Source organism: Pleurodeles waltl, chromosome 3_1 (genome assembly GCF_031143425.1).
Source record: "Pleurodeles waltl isolate 20211129_DDA chromosome 3_1, aPleWal1.hap1.20221129, whole genome shotgun sequence".
Taxonomy (NCBI): domain Eukaryota; kingdom Metazoa; phylum Chordata; class Amphibia; order Caudata; family Salamandridae; genus Pleurodeles; species Pleurodeles waltl.
The window spans coordinates 1,655,005,231-1,655,024,285 of NC_090440.1; the positions used below are offsets into that span (position 1 = coordinate 1,655,005,231).

General features: G+C 44.6%; 1 protein-coding gene across 4 annotated transcripts in view; it reads right to left on the reverse strand.

Moving 5' to 3' along the window:
* GPR155 (G protein-coupled receptor 155) overlaps window positions 1–19,055 on the reverse strand; it is a 363,043-nt gene that overhangs the window by 164,830 nt on the left and 179,158 nt on the right. For all 4 annotated transcript variants that reach the window (XM_069225375.1, XM_069225377.1, XM_069225374.1 and 1 more), the window contains exon 4: window positions 110–275. In XM_069225375.1, coding sequence (XP_069081476.1) covers window positions 110–275 — 166 coding nt within the window. The remainder of the gene's footprint in view (window positions 1–109; window positions 276–19,055) is intronic.

The window sequence follows — 19,055 nt, forward strand, 5'->3', positions numbered from 1 at the left end:
GTGAGCCGAAACAATATCTTAAGAAAAATGCACTTTATCCAACAAAGTGCCTACGTCCATGTTAAACAACTGCCAAACAGCTACATACAAATACAAAAGTCTTACGTACAAGTTCTACTTCCATATTGAAATGATTTGCAAAGATTGCCACTCCAGGCGCTGCAGGGAAGACTCCGTAGAGAAATGCATAGTTTGCTAAGGAGGTATGATTCACCAAACTGCTACTTCTGTCCAACAGCTCCACCATTTCCCTGCAGATTAGGGGTAAAACCAATCTGAAAGATAAACATTAAAAGTATTCTTGTTACTACACACAGACAACAAATGCATCAAAGCTTTAATAAATCACACAATCAACATGGTGGAGACAGGAAAAAATATTTATTTGAAAGAAAATCTCCAGAAACCAGTATCTGGAAAGGTACTGGAGCAATCACTACTTACATTCCATACCACCATTCATGTACGAATAAACACTAGGTACATGTTTAGCTTGTTGTATGTGATAATTTTTTTCATATGACGTATGTGGTTTGATCAATAACATCTTTCATTTACAGCTCTTAGAGGTATTTGAAATGTGGTTTGAAGTACTCGCTACACATCTATAAGAAAGCTCTACATAATGTATTATTAATAGATTATTGTCATTAGAACTGTACCTTGATTAGATCACTATTAACATATTTAAAAATTACATTCTACCATGGAATGCTCATTTTTCAAGGGTTATACAATCAAAGCTGTGTTTACACTTCCCTTCTCAGTTCTTGGTCACCTGCAAAAAAAGGAACCATCGCCCTTTACATTAATTTCATCTATGATTATGGCATGTTATGTGGTCTTACATTTATTTAGCACACAGTTGACATTAGTGCAGCATTTTGGCACTCTAAGAAGTGGACCTGTTTGTTTGGCTGCAGTAGTGATTGGCTGCTGTGGGTTTTCTATAGAAAGCATTGGGTGAGGTTCTGACACATGAGCTGGTCATGATGAAGTGAGATTGAATGCCGCTAGTGTACTTGCTCATGTTAAAGCTTATGTGAGATGTGTTATATATCACACACCATGTAAATGTATTAATGTACATCTAAACTGGTGGCTTTTCATCTAAATTGTGTACCCTTCTGCTATTTGCATTGGAATTTAGCGGGTTGTTCAAAACGTTCGACAGTGCATTAAACCCTGTCACCGCCTACTATACTCCTTCTGCCACTCAGTGGAGTAGAATTACCCATTACTCTCCAAAATCTGTTTCTGAATCACCTGCACTATCTATCCTTTCCAGTATACGTGCACTGAACAAATAACTTTTCTCATAAAAAGTGCATAAAATTGACCAGTATCCACAGAAATGCTTATTATTGAGTTACACGCTTAAAGTCACCAATTGGGCTTAAGCACAAAGATTCATAATAGTTACTCCACATGTCTGTCCAAATACTCTAAAGAACTTTCTTCGAAAATTGGCTCAAACCTTGGGTGGAAAAACATATTATGACTTTCTGGTTCAGGGTCTTGACATTGCCTCTAGCACTGTACATAGTCAATTTACGAAATTAGAGTGCTGGTTGACTGGGGTGTGAGACCCAGTCAAGCAACAGCAATTCTGGTCAGGCCGAGGTACAAGCCAACCCTAAATTAACCTGTGCTCAACCCTCTGGTAGCTTGGCACAGAGCAGTCAGACTTCACTTAGAGGTAATGTGTAAGTATTTGTGCAACACTTCAAACAGTAATAAAGTGAAAAATACTGCACAAAAAGGATTGCATACCATGATAGAAACACTGATATTTAAAAAAAGATAAAAGAAGACCAAAATGACAGTCAGTAGAACTGGAGATATGCAGTCTTAAAGATTTTAGTGAAAATAGCTCCAAAAAACACAAGCGCCTAACTGTGGATATCTGGTCACGCCAGACTGGGACAAAGTTACAGTTTCGGGCCGCTCACGATGGAGCATGGGCCAGATACAGAGACCCAGATAGCCCCACTCAACAGAGTACCTTAAATCCTGGTTTGCAGATGCATTGCACAGCCCAATTGGTGAGTTGGTTTTGAAGTGCGCGGAGTCTGCGATGCGAGGTCCTACGTCGTCGCCGAGGATCCCATTGACGAGGGCTTGCGATGCTGTTAGAAACTGTGTTACTGGTTGACTGGGGTATGAACTCAGGACATACAGCAACCACAACTCTAATCATGGTAAGTGTCAGGCAAACCCTAAATGAACCTGTGCTCACCCTCTGGTAGCTTGGCGCACAGCAGTGAGGCTTAACTCAGAGGCAGTGTGTAAATTACTTGCAACATTTAATAAATAAGACAAGACTAAAACGACAAAAATCTTATAAGAAGCGCAGGAGTTATGAATATGCGGCTATCTGGTCAGCTGGACCAGGTGAAAGTCAAAAGTTCAAGCCAACCGCAATGGAGCATAGGTCAAATACAGTCCCAGATTAGTTCCGCTGAAGTTTTACCTTCTCAATAATTGTGTCAAGAATCCTGTTTGCAGCGAAGAAGTTTGAAGGAAGCAAGGAGAGCATCAATAGTGATGGTCTGAGTGGCATAAAGAGCTGTACTTTCTGCCTAAAGAGATGGACTTTTGGCTGCTCACGCTAGACTTCTAGGCCAATGACAAGGTTCCAGTGCAAAGAGCCAGGTGCGCATTTGCAAAGAGCCCAAAAGCTTGACATAAAGAGCTGAAAAACCTCTTCGGACTGCCCAGGACCTGAGAGGCACCTCTAGGGGGTCAGGAGATTGTTGAAGACGGCCCTAGGAGCTGTGAGGAGCCTGTGGCTCAGCCTGAGCATGAGGCTCAGATCGGGAGGTCAGCAGACTAGCCGCTTGAGTCACTCTAGGGTACTAGGTTTAAGAAGGGTTCCAGGCCCAGTTCTTCTTCACCAATAAAGAGGGCAGCAAGGCAGCAGCTCCTTCATAGTAGCAGTCCAGCAAGGTGACGGTCCTTTCAGCAGCACAGCAGTCCTTCTTCCTAGCAGAGTATCCACAGGTCCTGAAGTAGAACGAAGCAGTGGGGTCTGCGGTCTGTGTTCTTATACCCAGTTGTGCCTTTGAATTGGGGGAGACTTCAAAGACATGCCTTTGAAGTGAACAGAGTCCCTACCCGTCATGCCCTGGCTCCAGACTCATTACAGGGGGTTATGCAACTCCTTGTGTGTGGACATGGCCTATTCCGGTGCAAGTGAGGCTGTGCCCAGCCCTTTCCTCCCATCCTCCCAGGATGGCCCATCAAGACCCAACTAAGCTCCCATTGTGTGCTGCTGCCTAGGGGAAATACACAAAGCCCAGCTGTCACCCACCCTAGACAAGTGATTAGAGACAGGCAGCCAGCAAATGGCTGAAGTAAACAAATGTCAACTTTCTCAAAGTAAAAAGAACAGATGATAGATGGAATTCTGAACGATGTCAAACACTCACCCCCAGTCACAGATCTGGGCCTGAATCAATCAATTTTTGCTCGCCACGCCATTCCACTTTGGACCTAGCCAATTGCAAATCAGTCTTGACTCTCCCCCCCCTGAGAAAGTCCAGCCCAAACTGCCAGGCCGGGTCCTCGCTGGACTAGAAAACAAGCATCCCAGGGCCGGTTTCTGGGTATCACCCGTCATCAGCCAGGTTAGCTTGAATCTGGTGGCATAGAGCACATAGGACCCATGTCAGGGCATACCCTTCCCGCTTATGGAGACAAATGCAAAAAGAATAGCTGATGGAAGGAATGCTGACCAGTCACAGACCTGTTCTAATCCACTGTTTTTTTGCTTACCATGCCATTCCAGTTTGAATCCAGCCATATGCAAATCAGTATTGGCCCTATTCCCCATGGGAACAGTCCAACCCGAACTGCCAGGGTAGGTCCTGTGTGTGGCGGAGCAAATGGGCTCCGAGTTCTACTGATGCATCGGTGGAGAGCACACTACCAGATCACTCTCGAAAATTTGATGGGATCCTACAAGCTGTCGTGGATATTAAGTCTTCCCTGAAGCCCAGAATACACACCCTGAGGATTGACATGGGCCTCAGGCATCAAGAGCATAAGAAGTTGAAGGAATGGTTGGAGGACTCAGAGTGTAAGCTGGCGACATTCCGGCCGGCAGTCACAGAGGCAGACTCTCATATCAAGGTCCTTCAGGATGAGGTGAATTATCTCAAGAAATGAGTTGAGGAACAGGAGGGCCTTTCCTGGTGCAAAAATGTGAGAATCTTAGGTCTGCCAGAATGCACCAGAGGCCCCAGCATGGAACTCTACCTTGAGGAATGACTTGTACAGACTGTTCTAGGGGGACAAAACATCAACCATTTCTGTGGAGTGAGCCCACACGGTGCCAGGTTGGGCACCTCCATGACCGGTGATGGCACACTTCTTCAACTACAGATGGCCTGTGCAAAAGGGCTCTGGATGATCGACAGCTCATGTGAACATCTACCCTAACTATACCGTGGATGTAAAGAGAAGGCAGACCTCATTCTTGCAGGTGAGACGGCAGCTTTGAGCTTTTGATATTAAGTACGTTTTTCAGCTGTCTGCTACTCTAAAGATAAGGTACGATGACCACATCATCTTCTATGCAACCCCCTGGGAAGGCCTGGGCCTGTCTGGACCACTGGGCATTGCCCCGCTCCCTGCGGGGAGGAAGAGTGAGCTGGATGGATGGTGTAGCGACGCCACAGGCCCCGTTGACAGAGGCGGAAGGTAGACCCATCAAGAGATCAGGCAGCAAGGGAGAGAGCCCAGGCAGTAGCTGTGGTGGAACAACACAATGCAATGCCTCCCCCCCTTTTTGGTGAGGCTGAAAGACTCAATAATGCTGCCTCAGAAGTGCACCTGGCCCAAGCACTGTCCTTATTACAAAGGGGCCCACTCATCATCCCCATGTCCACAGACCGCTTGGTTTAGGTTGCCATAGTATGAGCAAGTTAAGTAGGTCACCTGCCACCTGGATGCTGGCCCTAGCTGTGCGATGAACTGGCCCGCAGAAAGTTCTGTAAGTACTCCTTACCAGTAGGTCAGCTGTGGGTCCTCTAATTCCAGCAGCAGACTGGCCATGAGGGACTCCTTCTTGACTAGATATACTGTTGCCATCTTACTCTCAACCTTCAACTGAACAGTGACTGCAATTAAACACTGTTACATAATTATGTTTTATTGCATTACAGTGCTGGTGGCTGGGCACCCGTTGGCACTGGCCTCGGAAGGGGTGTTGGGAATTAGAATTTCTTTATTTATTGTGTTCTTTTGTTTTTTCTAAAGTATGCATTGTTGTGGAACTGGGGGCATGTGTGGTGGCGGTTGGGAGGATGGGGAGGAGGGGCCCAGTGGTATTGCATTGGCTATATGGACAGTGAACAGCTGGACATTATGACCTATAATGTTAAAGGCATGGTCAGCTATGTTAAGAGGTAACATATCTACCAGTATTTAAGGAGACGTCGGGTGCATATAGCCCTTCTTCAGGAGACTCGCCTCTCATCCCTTGTTCTGTAGGGAATCTGCAAGAGATGGTGAGGCACAATAGTGGGTACCATGTACTTCAGATATGCCAGGGGTGTGTTGATATGGGTCACCCCGGGGGTGCATCTCTCAGTGTTGCACACTAAGACCGATCTAGAAAGGAGGTACGTGGTGATGGAGGGGTTGCTGGATGGACTTACTGTGTCCCTAGCCTCACTATATGCCCCCAACTCTAACCAGGCTCTTTTTATGAACGATTTAACCCCAGCATTATTGTAGGACACTCTAGTACCATGCTACTGGGAAGTTGATTACAACCATGTCACCGATGTGGGGTTGGAACATTCTCAAATGTCCATCTTGGCACACAGTCCATTGTCCTGTTGAACCACCTGCAGCAAAGGGCATCCCAAAACCAGGTGCTGGACGCCTAGCACATTCTAAACCCTGCAGCTAGAGAATACTACAGTTTACACAACCGTCACACTAGAATTGATCTCAACTCTAACACTCTCAAAGATGTCATGGGTTGGATATCTGGGACACCTCTCCTCTGATCATAACCCACTCCAGTTCTTTTTGGCATGGGGTCGAGGCCATGTATACGACCTGGTGCCTCCCTGCGGATGCGCTCCAGGATGAGGCGTTCTGTACCATCTTCTCAGAAAACACTCACAAGTACTTTAACAACAACAAGAGCACCACCTAAGATGCCTGGATTAAGTGGGGTGCATTTAAGGCGGTCCTCAAGGGTCTGCCAATTAAAATGGTCTATGGTACAAAGTTGGTATGGTGAAGGGAGCTTCGGCGTTTGGAAATGGAGTGCAGAGTTGGTATTGTCCACAGATCAGCCAGCTGCTCGCCCATTAACACATGCCAAACTCACGCATACTGCCACTTTGGTCAATTTGGGCACCCTGGACTACAGGGAATGTTTACGCACGCATAGGAAGACTAGACGGGCAGACACCTGACCCGGCTCATCCGTTCTGAATCCCCCAGACCCAATCACTGCTATTTGGGATAGGAAGGGCAAGATTGTCAACTCTCGAGCAGTGACTAACCTCGCCTTCCACTCCTACTACAGCACGCTGTATGGCTCCAGTGGCAGCAGACAACACCTCAATACAGATATTCTTGGATGCACTGCACCTCCCTCAACTGCAGGCATCCCATTGTGCAGAAATATAAGTCCCAATAATGGAAGACGAGCTATCCCAAGCGCTTAAACAAATGGCATGCAGAAAGACACCAGTTTGGAAGAGTGGCATGTGGAGTTCTTCTCTGCCGTCTCATCGGGGCTTACCCCACGTCTCCTTCATGTCTTTGAATCAACATACTCGATAGGCATACTTCCCCATCCTTAAGGGAACGGTACTAGTAGTTGTTCCCAAATCGCACAGGGATCCCTTGTTTTTGGGATTGTATTGCCCCTTTGTAGGGAAATGTGTTTTGACTACTGACTTTGTGTTGCACCACTTTGCACCTGGCCTAGCTGTCCAGTGTTCACCAGTTACAGACTCCATTTTGTATTCAGTTTAGCCTTAGCTTCATTCTGCTTATTGACTTTATCGTAGCATTAGACACTATCATGTTAAAGGCTGCCAGTGATTTTCCACGTTGTTTGTCTGTTTTCATGCTTTTTTCTCACCAAGGGATTTGGTTGATAAGAATGTCCTCAAACGGCAGGGAACGGCCTTCCTTTGACTTGACATCTTGGGATTGTGGCCAAATCCCAAGCCTGCATGTTTGAATACTTCTTGCGCAACTTGAGGGTTTTTTCCATAAAGCTCCTTCTTTGGTTTGTTAAAATATAAAAGAGACCCAGTTCGACAGTTGGAGATTCAGAGACCTAAATCAGGATTCAGACGTCGGATTTCCCGTGAGGGTAGAGATCTCTCTTTCTCTTTCGCAGTCGAAAGGGGTCATCGGCTTGCTGGCAGGAGAAAGATGAAACACCTGACAGGGCCCACAGTGATGCATTTTTGATTATTTGCTTTGCATTATAATATAGATACATATATCTGCTGTGTATACTGCAGTGGAGGATAATTAGTGTATGTTTTCATTTCATTGTTGTGACTATTTTTAAATGTGTGCTTTCAACATGCTAATCTCCTTTTAGGAACCTTGCGTAGTGAAATAATAAATGTCTTCTGTGGGCTAAGAAGTGCATTTCAGAGATTTTTTTGTCAGCTCATGAGTAGTTCAGTTCGGTAATTAGTGAAAAGCAAAACACCCTTGTCCCTTCTCAATGCAGATTATAAGATCCTTGTCAACCAACTGATACCCACAGCACAACATATCATACACCCCAACCATAATGGTTTTAAACCCAGTAGAAATACCTTCTTTAACAAGCATTGCCTTTTCATGCTGACAGACTGGGTGAACATATCCAGTAGTAACCCCTGGGTTGCCTCTCTCTGGGGTGGTAATATTTCACAGAAGTCCTTCTCAGACTTGGTGTGGGATTGCATTTTTTAAATGAATAGCACTACTGTATAACACTCCAATTGCACAAGTGAAGACGGGTTACACAACATCTGACCTGCTCTTTTTTTAGTGTGGCACACCGCAAGGCTGCCCCCTTTTCCCGATAATCTTTGCTCTGGCCATGGAGCCCCTTGCTTGTGTTCTCAGTGCAAGGGCGCTTAATTGAGGTGTGTGGGTCGAGGACAGGTGGCATATAATTTCAACGTCCTTATCTCATGGGCCTCCTTCGTCTTTTCACTGAGGCCCCTGGCCTGATGGTGAACTGGGACAAATCGAATAATTTTCCCTCTGACAGCGACTACAGACGAAACCGAGACAGAGGTTCCCATGCACCTCCCTCCTTTGAAGCTAAGACATTTTTAATTATTTGGGGATCAGGGTGTATCACACAGACAAATACCTGATGGATGGAAATATAGGAAGGGCATTGACTGGGGTGCGCAGCTCCACAGCTTTTTGGACAGGCCTTCTGCGATGGGGCATATAGCCATCTCTAAACTGCTAGTACTTCTACAACTGCTGCATTTCTTCTCTGCCATCCCTGCCTTGCTGCCCAAGAGCTTCTTCACAGAGCTATGTTTGCTCCTGATTACTCTGATCTGGGGCAAAGGAAGGTGACGAGTGTCAATCTCCAAATTATACGCTCCACTGAGAGCAGCTTGGGTGCACCAACCGATAAATATTATTATGCAGCAGTTCAGATTCAGTGCCTGACGCGATGGCTAGCCGGGCATAACATGTCAGAACTTGGACAAGGGTTCTGTAGAGTAGCTTCGTCTGCAGTATTGCGATGGCTGCTGGGTTCCGACGAGGTAGTTTTTAAGGAAGATGGGAATATCCTTATTGTTATGCAGCTGGCTAGGGCCTGCTGGGGCACCTACACTATCAAGCACTGCACACTTATCTCCTCCGCACCAGACTTGCCTCTCTGGGCAATGCCGGGGTGCTCCATTCTTCAACTGTGACAAAAAGTGACCCAAATGACAGAGGCTGCCCCTACCACATGGAGGAACCTTTTTAATGATAAGGTCATAAGCACTTCTGATGGCCTAGTGGACGAGTATTGTATTCCACCCAGCTCCTTCCTAATATATGCTACTCTCATGCGCCACGAACATCAGGGTTGCATAGGATGCACAACAAACCAGAGAGCTAACATTTTTGGCAGATACTACTCACAGACGTTTCGACAAACGTGCCACTACTTGCCTGCACAGCTCTCTGCGTATGGATATGGATATCCGCTCCAAGCGCTACAGACATACTGGGAGACTAAAGTGAAAATTGAGCTCACAGACAGGTAATGGACACAGTGCACGGGATGGCTAAAATCATCTCTATCAACACCAGACTTAAATACACCCAGTTTAGTAATTTTCATCACACTTATCTCACCTCCAGGAGGCTAGCACGTATATACCCAGGCACCGAGGATACCTGCCTACCCTTGCACCACTGAAGGGGAAGACTTTATACATATGGTTTGGAACTGTCCTTCCATTAGTTCTTACTGGGACGAAGTCCTCACTCATACATCAGAAGCCCTGGCTCCCCCCTGCCAAAGGATGCACTCCATTGTCTTCTAAGACTCACCACACACAGAGCCGAATGAAAACCTTCTAATAAGTTCACTGACCTAGCCATGATTCTCGCTAAATGGCAGATAGCCATGAGCTGGAAATCAGCTTTTGCACCTCATACATCTGTGGCTCTCGGACTTACACTGTGGGATACTGGGTAAGCGGGATGTGATGCATGAAGTTGGTGCATATGGGGGACCGACCAAGCCCCCATACTAGGAAAGATATTTAACTGCAGACAAGGTCATATTGGATGCGAGTCCTCCCTGAATTCCCAGGACTCATGCCTGCTACTAACAGTTGTTAACCCTGGGAGGCCCTTCCGGCTCCTTTGCACACCACCCATGCCCTGTAGGTAGATATGATCTGCTCTCCCCAAGGGTCACACTCAGGTCGGTGGGCCCATCACTGGGTGTGCCCCTCTCTTCAAACATGGTCCCTTACCCAGCTGGGTTCCCCACCTCTACCCTGCTTGCTGGGAGTCTTCCCCCACGTGCTGTGTTCCCACTCTCGCAAGATGACTGGGTGACTTCTCCCCGACCCACTGGATGCTAGTCTACAGCGACATACCACTGTTTGGTTAAATTAAGTTGGTCATGGTTCCCCTTGTAGGGTAGCTTACTTGAAATTGGAGGTGTACGACTATAGGTGTAGGCCCTTGTATGCGATACCAGCAACTGATACAACCAATTTGCATCTGAGACACAATGCAAACATGCCAGATCCACCTGATCATAATGTTTGCAGATACCACTAACCTGTTACTCTATTGTTATGCTGTATGTATGTGATTTCAATACCATACTGCAAATAATTTAAAAAAACAGAACATTCCACTTACGCCTCATGGGATCTGATAGGCCTATTCTCATGCCCTTTAGGGTCATGTTGATCCCCTCAACACGCCCATTTGTTTGCGGGTGGGAAGGGATAGAGAACTTGTAAGTAACCTCACACATTTTCCACATGGTCTCCATGTATCCTACCATGAAGTTAGTATCCACCTCTTTGGGAAACCCCACAAGGGTAAAGATCTATATGAGTATCCTGGCCACGAAGGGATTGCTTTCGGGTACCGGGTGTCATTGTCCACCAAGATCAGGATGAACCTGTTGCCCATGGCTGACTTGGGGGCCAGAGACCCAACAATGTCAATGCCCACCCTCTCAAAGGGGGAACCAACGACAGGAAATGGTTGCAGGGGAGCCTTTGCATTCTCCCCCTCGCTATCTGGCCACCGGCCAGACAGGTAGGACAGGAACTGCATAACACATCTAAGGCCTTCCTCATTTGGGGCTAGTAAAAGTGGGTGACCAGCCTGTCAAAGTCTTGGTCTGCCCAAAACGACCTGCCAGGGACATACCAGGAGCCAGTTCCAGTAGGAAGACCTAGTAGCACTGGAGGACCAACAATACACAGGTTATACCAGGCCCAGGAACCTTAGGGTTGCTGTAAAGGAGACAGTTTTCTTAGTAAATCAAGTGATTGCCAGAAATGTTGTCAGGCGTCTGGGCCTCAGACAGCTGCCATAGGCCTACAAGAGTGGTGCATTCTTTCGTGCCTTGCAGAACTCTTCCCTGGTGGGACCCCCTTCCTTCTGTCACGTAGGTTCCCCAGGTCAAAAACATCCTCCCCTGTAGGTTCCAGAGAGTCCCCCTCAGAGTCAGCCTCCTCCTGGACCGTGGAAGTTTGGTCCTCCCGACTACCCTCTCGGGCTGTAATGGACCGTGTGGTCAGGCATATACACTTAGACAACCCTACCATCTTCAAGTGGGATCTGAGCTCCAACTCCTTCTAGATGGAGTGCCCCAGGTCACTGCCAAGCAGACACTCCACAGGCATGGACGGACTGATACCATTTAAGGAACCTGAGACCCCCACCATTCAAAGGAAACCAGAGCAACTGGATAGTGACTCTTATGGTTGTCAGCTGTAACAATTTAGTGGAATACAATAGGGACCACCTGCTCTGAGGACACCGGATTAAATCTGCCAATTGTCACGCTGGCTCCAGTATCTCTCAGAGCCTCCACCCTTTGCCCAATGATGGTGACTTACTGCCTGCATTTCTCAGTGTTGCTAGCCATAAGGGTCTTCCACACCATCTCTTTGCCCCCCCCCCCCCCGGGACACTAGGGCAACCTTTACTCTGTCTCCCACACCATCTGGGACAATCTTCTCCCCAAGGGCATCATTAGCCAGCCACAGTGACTGCTGTCTGGTGGAGGGCTCTGCCTACTTGGGACACTTGGCATCTCCCTTGTAGTGCCCCTCCTGATGGCACTGATCACACTTGGTGAGTACCTTTCCTGCAGACTTACTGTCAGAAAAACATATTTTCTTCTTCTCAGTAGGGTAATGGGAGTCCTGATCCATGGAACCAGTTTGGAGCTTTTTAGAGAACTCCTTGTTTTTATGTTTGCCCCTTTCTTCCCCCCACTTTCTTCTGATGGGAACCCTGTAGTATGTATTCTGGTTTTTATGCATCCTAGTTTATCTTCATTTATGTGTACGTACATTGTACGTACATTGAATTCTCACTTACCTGCATTTACTGTATGTATGGTATTGTTCCTGTTTTACATTCTAAATGGTACTTACCTTGTCCCATTGTTACAAATGCATCTTTTGTAGCTGAAGGTAAGTTCTGGAATTCGGATGTGACAGCAGTTACATTTGGATTGGAAGCTTGCTAGACGTTCCTATGATTGTGGGTCTGAAGAAACAATTAAGAATCTGGTCACAGCTTACTACCAGACGTGGTGGTGTTTCCTTCCATGACCCATGCTACACATTGGTACCAGGAGTGGAGTGTGCTATATTTTAGACCAACCAAATAGGACTCATGAGGACGAGACTCTCTTCTAGTAAGGATTTCTATATTCCGGAAGCTTAGTTTGTTATTTGGAGAAGTGTTGCTGCACTGTTTTGTGATGTTATATTCTTTGGCTGCATTTAGACTATTTATTTCATGTCAGCCATTTTGGAAGCTCTGTCGCAAGTTCAAGCTCACCACAACAAAGCGCTGGGTCGGATACAGTCCTGCTGAAGTTTTACCTTCTCAAGAACTGTACCAAGAGATCCATTCGAATCACTGGTCAGCGGGGCTCAAAGAGCTGGCCGGGCACTGCACGATGGTCGCCAGCGGAAGAACTTGCTGTGTAAAGAGAAGAACATGCGGCTGCTTGCCCTTGATTTATGAGTAAGCAAAGAGTATTATAGCCTGACCACACCCAAAAATAATTAGTATCAGGGGAGACTGGGAAATGAAGTCCTCCCTGACTTCCTGGTTTTTTTGCTACAGTGATGTGTGCTCAAATGAAGATGTAGGGTCTTCATTTTAGTGTTCTTGAGTAATGATCAGGGCAATGGTACCACCAATGACCCAATCGTTTAGGCAGATGACTTTTACCACACAAGATGTGTGGTTGCATAGAAATGGTGGATGCAACATATGGACAATTGCGCCCAAGCGTCACTAGGGTCCTGACAGTACACCCTCTCCCCAGGCATGGGCGCAGACCTGGTTTATTGGGGTAACAAAGATGAAATTGACGTATCAATCGTGGGGCATGGATTTGTGAAGCAGGTTCCCAAGAGTCCTCTTCGGAACCGTAACCTTTCCAAGCTACTAAATACCATAAGGAATTACCACGGAATCGAGAATCTCGAATGGCTCGTACTTCATATTCCCATTCATCTTGAAGAAGAATTGGGGGTGGGTGTGTGTCACTCTTTGTAATGGCAAGTTTAAGTAATGAAGTGTGAAAAACAGGATGAATCTGCAAAGACGGGGGTAGTTTCAATTTGTATGTTACAGGGTTGAGACGTCAGAGGATTTCATAGGGCCCTATGAATTTTGGATGAAATGCACTCTTGTCTTTGAAAGTCAAATTTCTTGTGGATAACCAGACCATGTCTTTCACTTTGTATTCTGGCCAGGTTGGTGTTTCTTGTCATATTGTTGTTTGTATTTTATTTTGGCCTGTTGAAGATTTTGTTGAAGTTGTAAGTGGATCTTTTTTAAATGTGATAACGTCCCTTGTACTGCAGACATTTCTTGTGTAGAGCTTGGTAAATCAACTGGTAAAATACGAGAGTGTTGACCATAAAGACCATAGAATGGAGTGTTTTTTGTTGAAGAATGACAAGAATTATTATAGGCTAACTCGGCAAGCCAAAGAAGCGTAGGCCAAGAAGAAGGATCTTCTGCTGCATAACAGCGTAGGTATTGTTTTAAAGTCTCGTTTAATCTTTTGGTCTGGCCGTCAGTTTGTGGATGGTAACTTGTAGATAGATTAGAATCAATATATAAGGCCTGGCACCATTTCTGCCAGAAATGTGCCGAAAACGGAGATCCTCTGTCGGACAGTATAACCTCTGGGAGACCATGGAGACGCACAATATTCTGTAGAATAAGATTAACTAGGACACTTGATGTGGGAAGTCCTTTGCAGGCAATAAAATTAGCATATTTAGTAAGAATGTCAATGACTACTAATACTGTGTTTACATGGTTGACTTCAGGGAGACCTGTAATGAAGTCCATTGAAATATGTTCCCATGGGTAATCAGGAGTTGGTAAAGGTATTAACAAACCCTTTGGTTTAACATGAGAGCTTTTGCAACGAGCGCACATTTCACATAATTCTACCATTTGTTTATTATCCTTAATAAAAGTGGACCACCAAAAATATCTTTTCATACGTTCTAGGGTGTTTTGAGGTCCTGGGTGGCCTGCTACTGGATGTGTGTGCAACCATTGAAAAGCTGTGCGTTGTAACTCTTTAGTGGGTAAAAAGATTTTTGAATTATAAAAGGACAAACCTTGTCGTATTGAGTAATCAGTGCCTTTTTTAAGCCAAGTTGACCACTCGTTGATGTGGAAATGGGTACGAATGGAATCAAGAAATTCGTCAGCAGCTATTAAACATATAACTTTGGAAGGATTAATGATTGGCATTGGTTGAGGTTTTTCATGCACTAATGTAGAATCTTGTCTGGTTAAAGCATCGGCTTTTCTGTTATCACTACCTGATCTGAAAGTAACAACAAAGTCGAATTCAGCTAAAAATAACATCCATCGCAATTGTCTAGGGGTTAATACTCAGGCTGAGATCATGAATTGTAAGTTCCTATGATCTGAATAGATTTTGATTCGGTGGACTGTTCCAGATAAATAATGTCTCCATTCCTTGAATGCTTGACGTATTGCCAACAGTTCTTTTTCTGCAATAGTGTAATTTTGTTCTGCTGTATTAAGTTTTTGGGACATGTAGGCCACGGGATGTAATTGTCCTGTAGTAGGGTGTCGTTGTGAAAGAATGGCCCCAATTGCCACATCGGAAGCATCTGCTTCTACAATAAACGGATCTGAACTCCGTGGATGAGCTAGGATAGGGGCAGTTGTAAAGGCTTGTTTTAACATCTGAAAGGCTTCTTCAGTTTGTGATGACCAATGAAAAGGGGTATTTTTGCAAAGTAATTTTGTAATGGGGGCCACTTTTTGGGAAAAATGATCAATAAAACGCTGATAAAAATTGGCAAACCCCAGAAAACACTGGACATCTCGAACAGATTTAGGTGTGGCCCAATCCATGACGGCTTGGATCTTTCGGTCAGTCATTTGCATTCCCTTAGGCATTAGAGTGACGCCCAAAACTTCCACTTCTTCCGTATGAAACTCACATTTACTAAGTTTACAGTATAGATTATGTTTTCGCAGAGTTCAGAGTACTTTCCTCACGTGTTCTTCATGGAATTCTTTTGCACTGGAGTAGATTAGAATGTCATCTATGTAAACAATGACAAATAGATCTAAGTATTCTCTTAAGACGTCATTGAGAAAATATTGAAATGCAGCAGGAGCGTTACAGAGATCGAAGGGCATTACTTGATATTCAAACAAGCCATAGCGGGTTCTGAAAGCTGTTTTCCATTTGTCTCCCTCTCGTATGCGGGCCAGATGATAAGCCCCTCGGAGGTCAAGTTTAGTATAAATGACAGCATCCTTGACTTGATCCAATAGTACGGGAATTAAGGGCAAAGGGTATTTATTTTTTATGGTGATCTTGTTCAGGGCTCTATAATCAATACAATGTCTCAACTCACCATTGGCTTTGGGAACGAAGAACAGGGGAGAGGCTGCTGGAGAACGTGAGGGTCTAATTAAATTGTTTGTTAAATAGTAGTCAAGATATTCCCGTAGATATTGATTTTCTTTTTCAGAAAGGGCGTAAATTCTACAATTAGGGATCACAGATCCTGGCACCAAATCAATTTGACAATCATAAGGTCGATGGGGTGGTAGCGTACCAGCTGCTTGCTCACTAAACACATCTGCAAATGTGGCATATTGAGACGGTAATGTTATTGTTTTTCCTGCTGCGGTAGCTATCTGTTGGATAAAAGGTTTAGTGGAAAGACAAGTTTTTGAGCAATGAAACGATGAGGAGGTTAGAGTGTTCTTTTTCCAATCTATGTGTGGGTTATGTAATCTTAGCCAAGGCATACCCAAAATAAAACCATATTGAGGGGCTCTGATAACATCAAACTGTATTTGTTCTAAATGTTGATGACCATTGGAATTGTAACATGTCATTTGAATTGGGGAAGTGTGAGAAGTGATTGGGCCTCCAGCGAGTTCACTGCCATTCACAGCCTGTACACTTTCAGGTATTACCTTCTTTTGACATGCGAGTTGTAGTCGATATGCGGTTTGAGAGTATACAAAAGTTCCAGTGGCTCCTGAATCTATTAGTGCAAAAGCTTCTTGCCATTTATCCATAATCAAAAGCTGTATTGGAATACGGAAATGTCTATTATGTTGATTTAAACAAGAATGTACAGAAGGGATTGTAAGAACACCTAAGGGATTCCCTTCTCTATCTCTTGGGTTCACTAGTTTTCTTCAATATTTTCTACAGAAGCAACTTGACTCTTAGTATTAGCAAAAGAGTCAATTTTGTTTTTAGGTTTCACTAAGCAATCTCTTACGAAATGTCACTTTTTTCCACAATATAAACACAGACCTTTGCAACGTCTTTGTTCTTTCTCCTCTTTGGTTAACGGTTGACGAAGTGTTCCAATTTCCATTGGTTCACTAACAATGTCCGAGGAGGTAGAGGAAAGAGAGGGACGATATTTGTCTTGACGCCAAGTACCGCGATCTGGTCTTTTCTTATCTCCTTTTCTTTCAGAAAGTCTATGATCAAGTCTTAAGGTTAGATTTACTAGATCTGTACATGTTTTAGGTTGAAGATCGATTTGAGCTAACACATCTTTTAGTTCCTCTTTAAGACCCTGATAAAAAAGTGCAGCTCTCTTTTCTTCGGGCCAAGCTGTTTCAACCAAACGATTGAATTGTAAGAGATAAGAAATAAGGTCCTTGTTTCCTTGTCGTAGTTCCAATAGTTCTTTATCAGCCGACATGATTAACTGCTCGTCGGTCAAACACTTTCTCAAATTCGTCCACAAATCGACGCCAATTGTAAAGCAGAGGACTATCTTGTCGTACTAGGGGAACTGCCCAATTGGCTGCATCTCCTGACAAGTAAGAAATCAAAAAGGCAATTCTAGACTGTGGGTCAGGGAAGGCAGCTGGACGACAAGTGAAATGTAACTCCACTTGGGTAAGGAATATCTGGACTTTGTTGGCATCTCCAAAAAACCTTTCAGGAGCGGCCAACGGTATCTGTGTAGGAACATTGACGGACACATTGGTGGGAGATGGAGGTAAACGTGGTAACGTGGTAAAGGTGTTCCTCCAGGACTGTCCACCTTAGCTTGTAATTGAGTGACTTTGGTAACTAAGGCTGTAGTGTCATTCCTAGAATTCTGTAACTCCTTTTGTAATTGCGTTAATGCCTGTATTACTGTATCTAGGGTAGTCATCTCGCCAGCTATCGTGCAGATCAAGAGAAGAGAAAACTCGTGGGCTTCCTATTCTGTCAGGAGGTCCAAGTTCTCAGGATCTGCACAATGCTGAATAAGGGTCCCACTTCCAGGCAACATCAAAGTCAGATGCTGTTATAGCGCTGAACTTTAGAGGGGCCCAGCCGGGGGAAGGGATAATCGGTAAGGAACAGCCAGGAGGGAGATCTGAAAAGGAAAAGGTTAATACAGAACATACAAAAAATGGCTTTCACTGTAACGATTCACTGTCTCTCAAAGATCTCACTAATTTCTATAAATGGCTTTCAGAAGAAACAAATTTCCTAAGAATATATTTTTGAAATTAAATTCTGTATGACTCCTAATCCAGAGATCCAAAAGGCCATAAATTGAAACAGTCCACCAAAATATCTTGCCTCATAATCATTAAACGGAAGATGACACTATAGGTTTCTTAATGTCACTCATGCAGGAGAAACAATAATATTTGTCTTTTCTTTGAATTTTAAATCACTTGAGATTCAACAAGACAAGATTTATCAAAGCACAATGTCACTTTCTTCTTGATAAAAATAGCACAGAAAATCCAATAACACTGTGGAATGAAATCAGCCCATTCAAAGCCTAAAATGATTACACAATTTTCTAAGCGAAACATCTATTAGCAAACATGTAACCAACTTCAAAAGAAAATGCCCCGGAGAAAAATGGTTACTTCGAATCACAGTGAATACAAGAACTGAAAGAAACAATGTTGCTAAGCAACCTTCTCGTAGCGTTTCACTTGTTCAAATAAACTCCGAATTCAGAGTTCACAGAAAGGGCAGGAATGCCCTAAAGGAAATTTCTCAACGCCGCGAGCTGGCCGCTCGCTAAAGGAAAAGACAGGTTCAGAGAAATCTCGACAGCTGCATGCACGGGACCCGCTCTCCACAGACGCTCAAAATAGGAAGCGTCGGTTGAACGGGTGTGGCAGGTATTTATAGCCTGACCACACCCAAAAATAATTAGTATCAGGGGAGGCTGGGAAATGAAGTCCTCACTGACTTCCTGGTTCTTTTGCTACGGTGATGTGTGCTCAAATGAAGATGTAGGGTCTTCATTTTAGTGTTCTTGAGTAATGATCAGGGCAATGGTACCACCAATGACCCAATCGTTTAGGCCGATGACTTTTACCACACAAGATGTGTGGTTTCATAGAAATGGTGGCTGCAACATACGCGTCACTAGGGTCCTGACACCTGCCCTCTGGGCTTTTACAGCCTACTTAGGGGTGACTTATGTTTTAAAAAGGAAGGCTTGGCTGAAAAAGGTTTATTTTGCCAGGTCAAAATGGTAGTTTTAAACTGCACACACACAGGTTACAATGACAGGCCTGAGTTATGTTTAAAGTGCTACTTAAGTGGGTGGCACCATTAGTGCTGCAGAACAACTAGTAGCAATTAATTTAGAGGCCATGGGCACAGATAGTGCCACCTTATTAGGGACTTACAAGTAAATTAAATATGCCAGTTATGTATAATCCATTCCACTATGTTTTAAGGAGACAGCACTTTAGCACTGGTTAGCAGTGGTAAAGTGCACAGAGTCCTAAGGCCAGCAAAAAGGAAGTCACCAAAACAG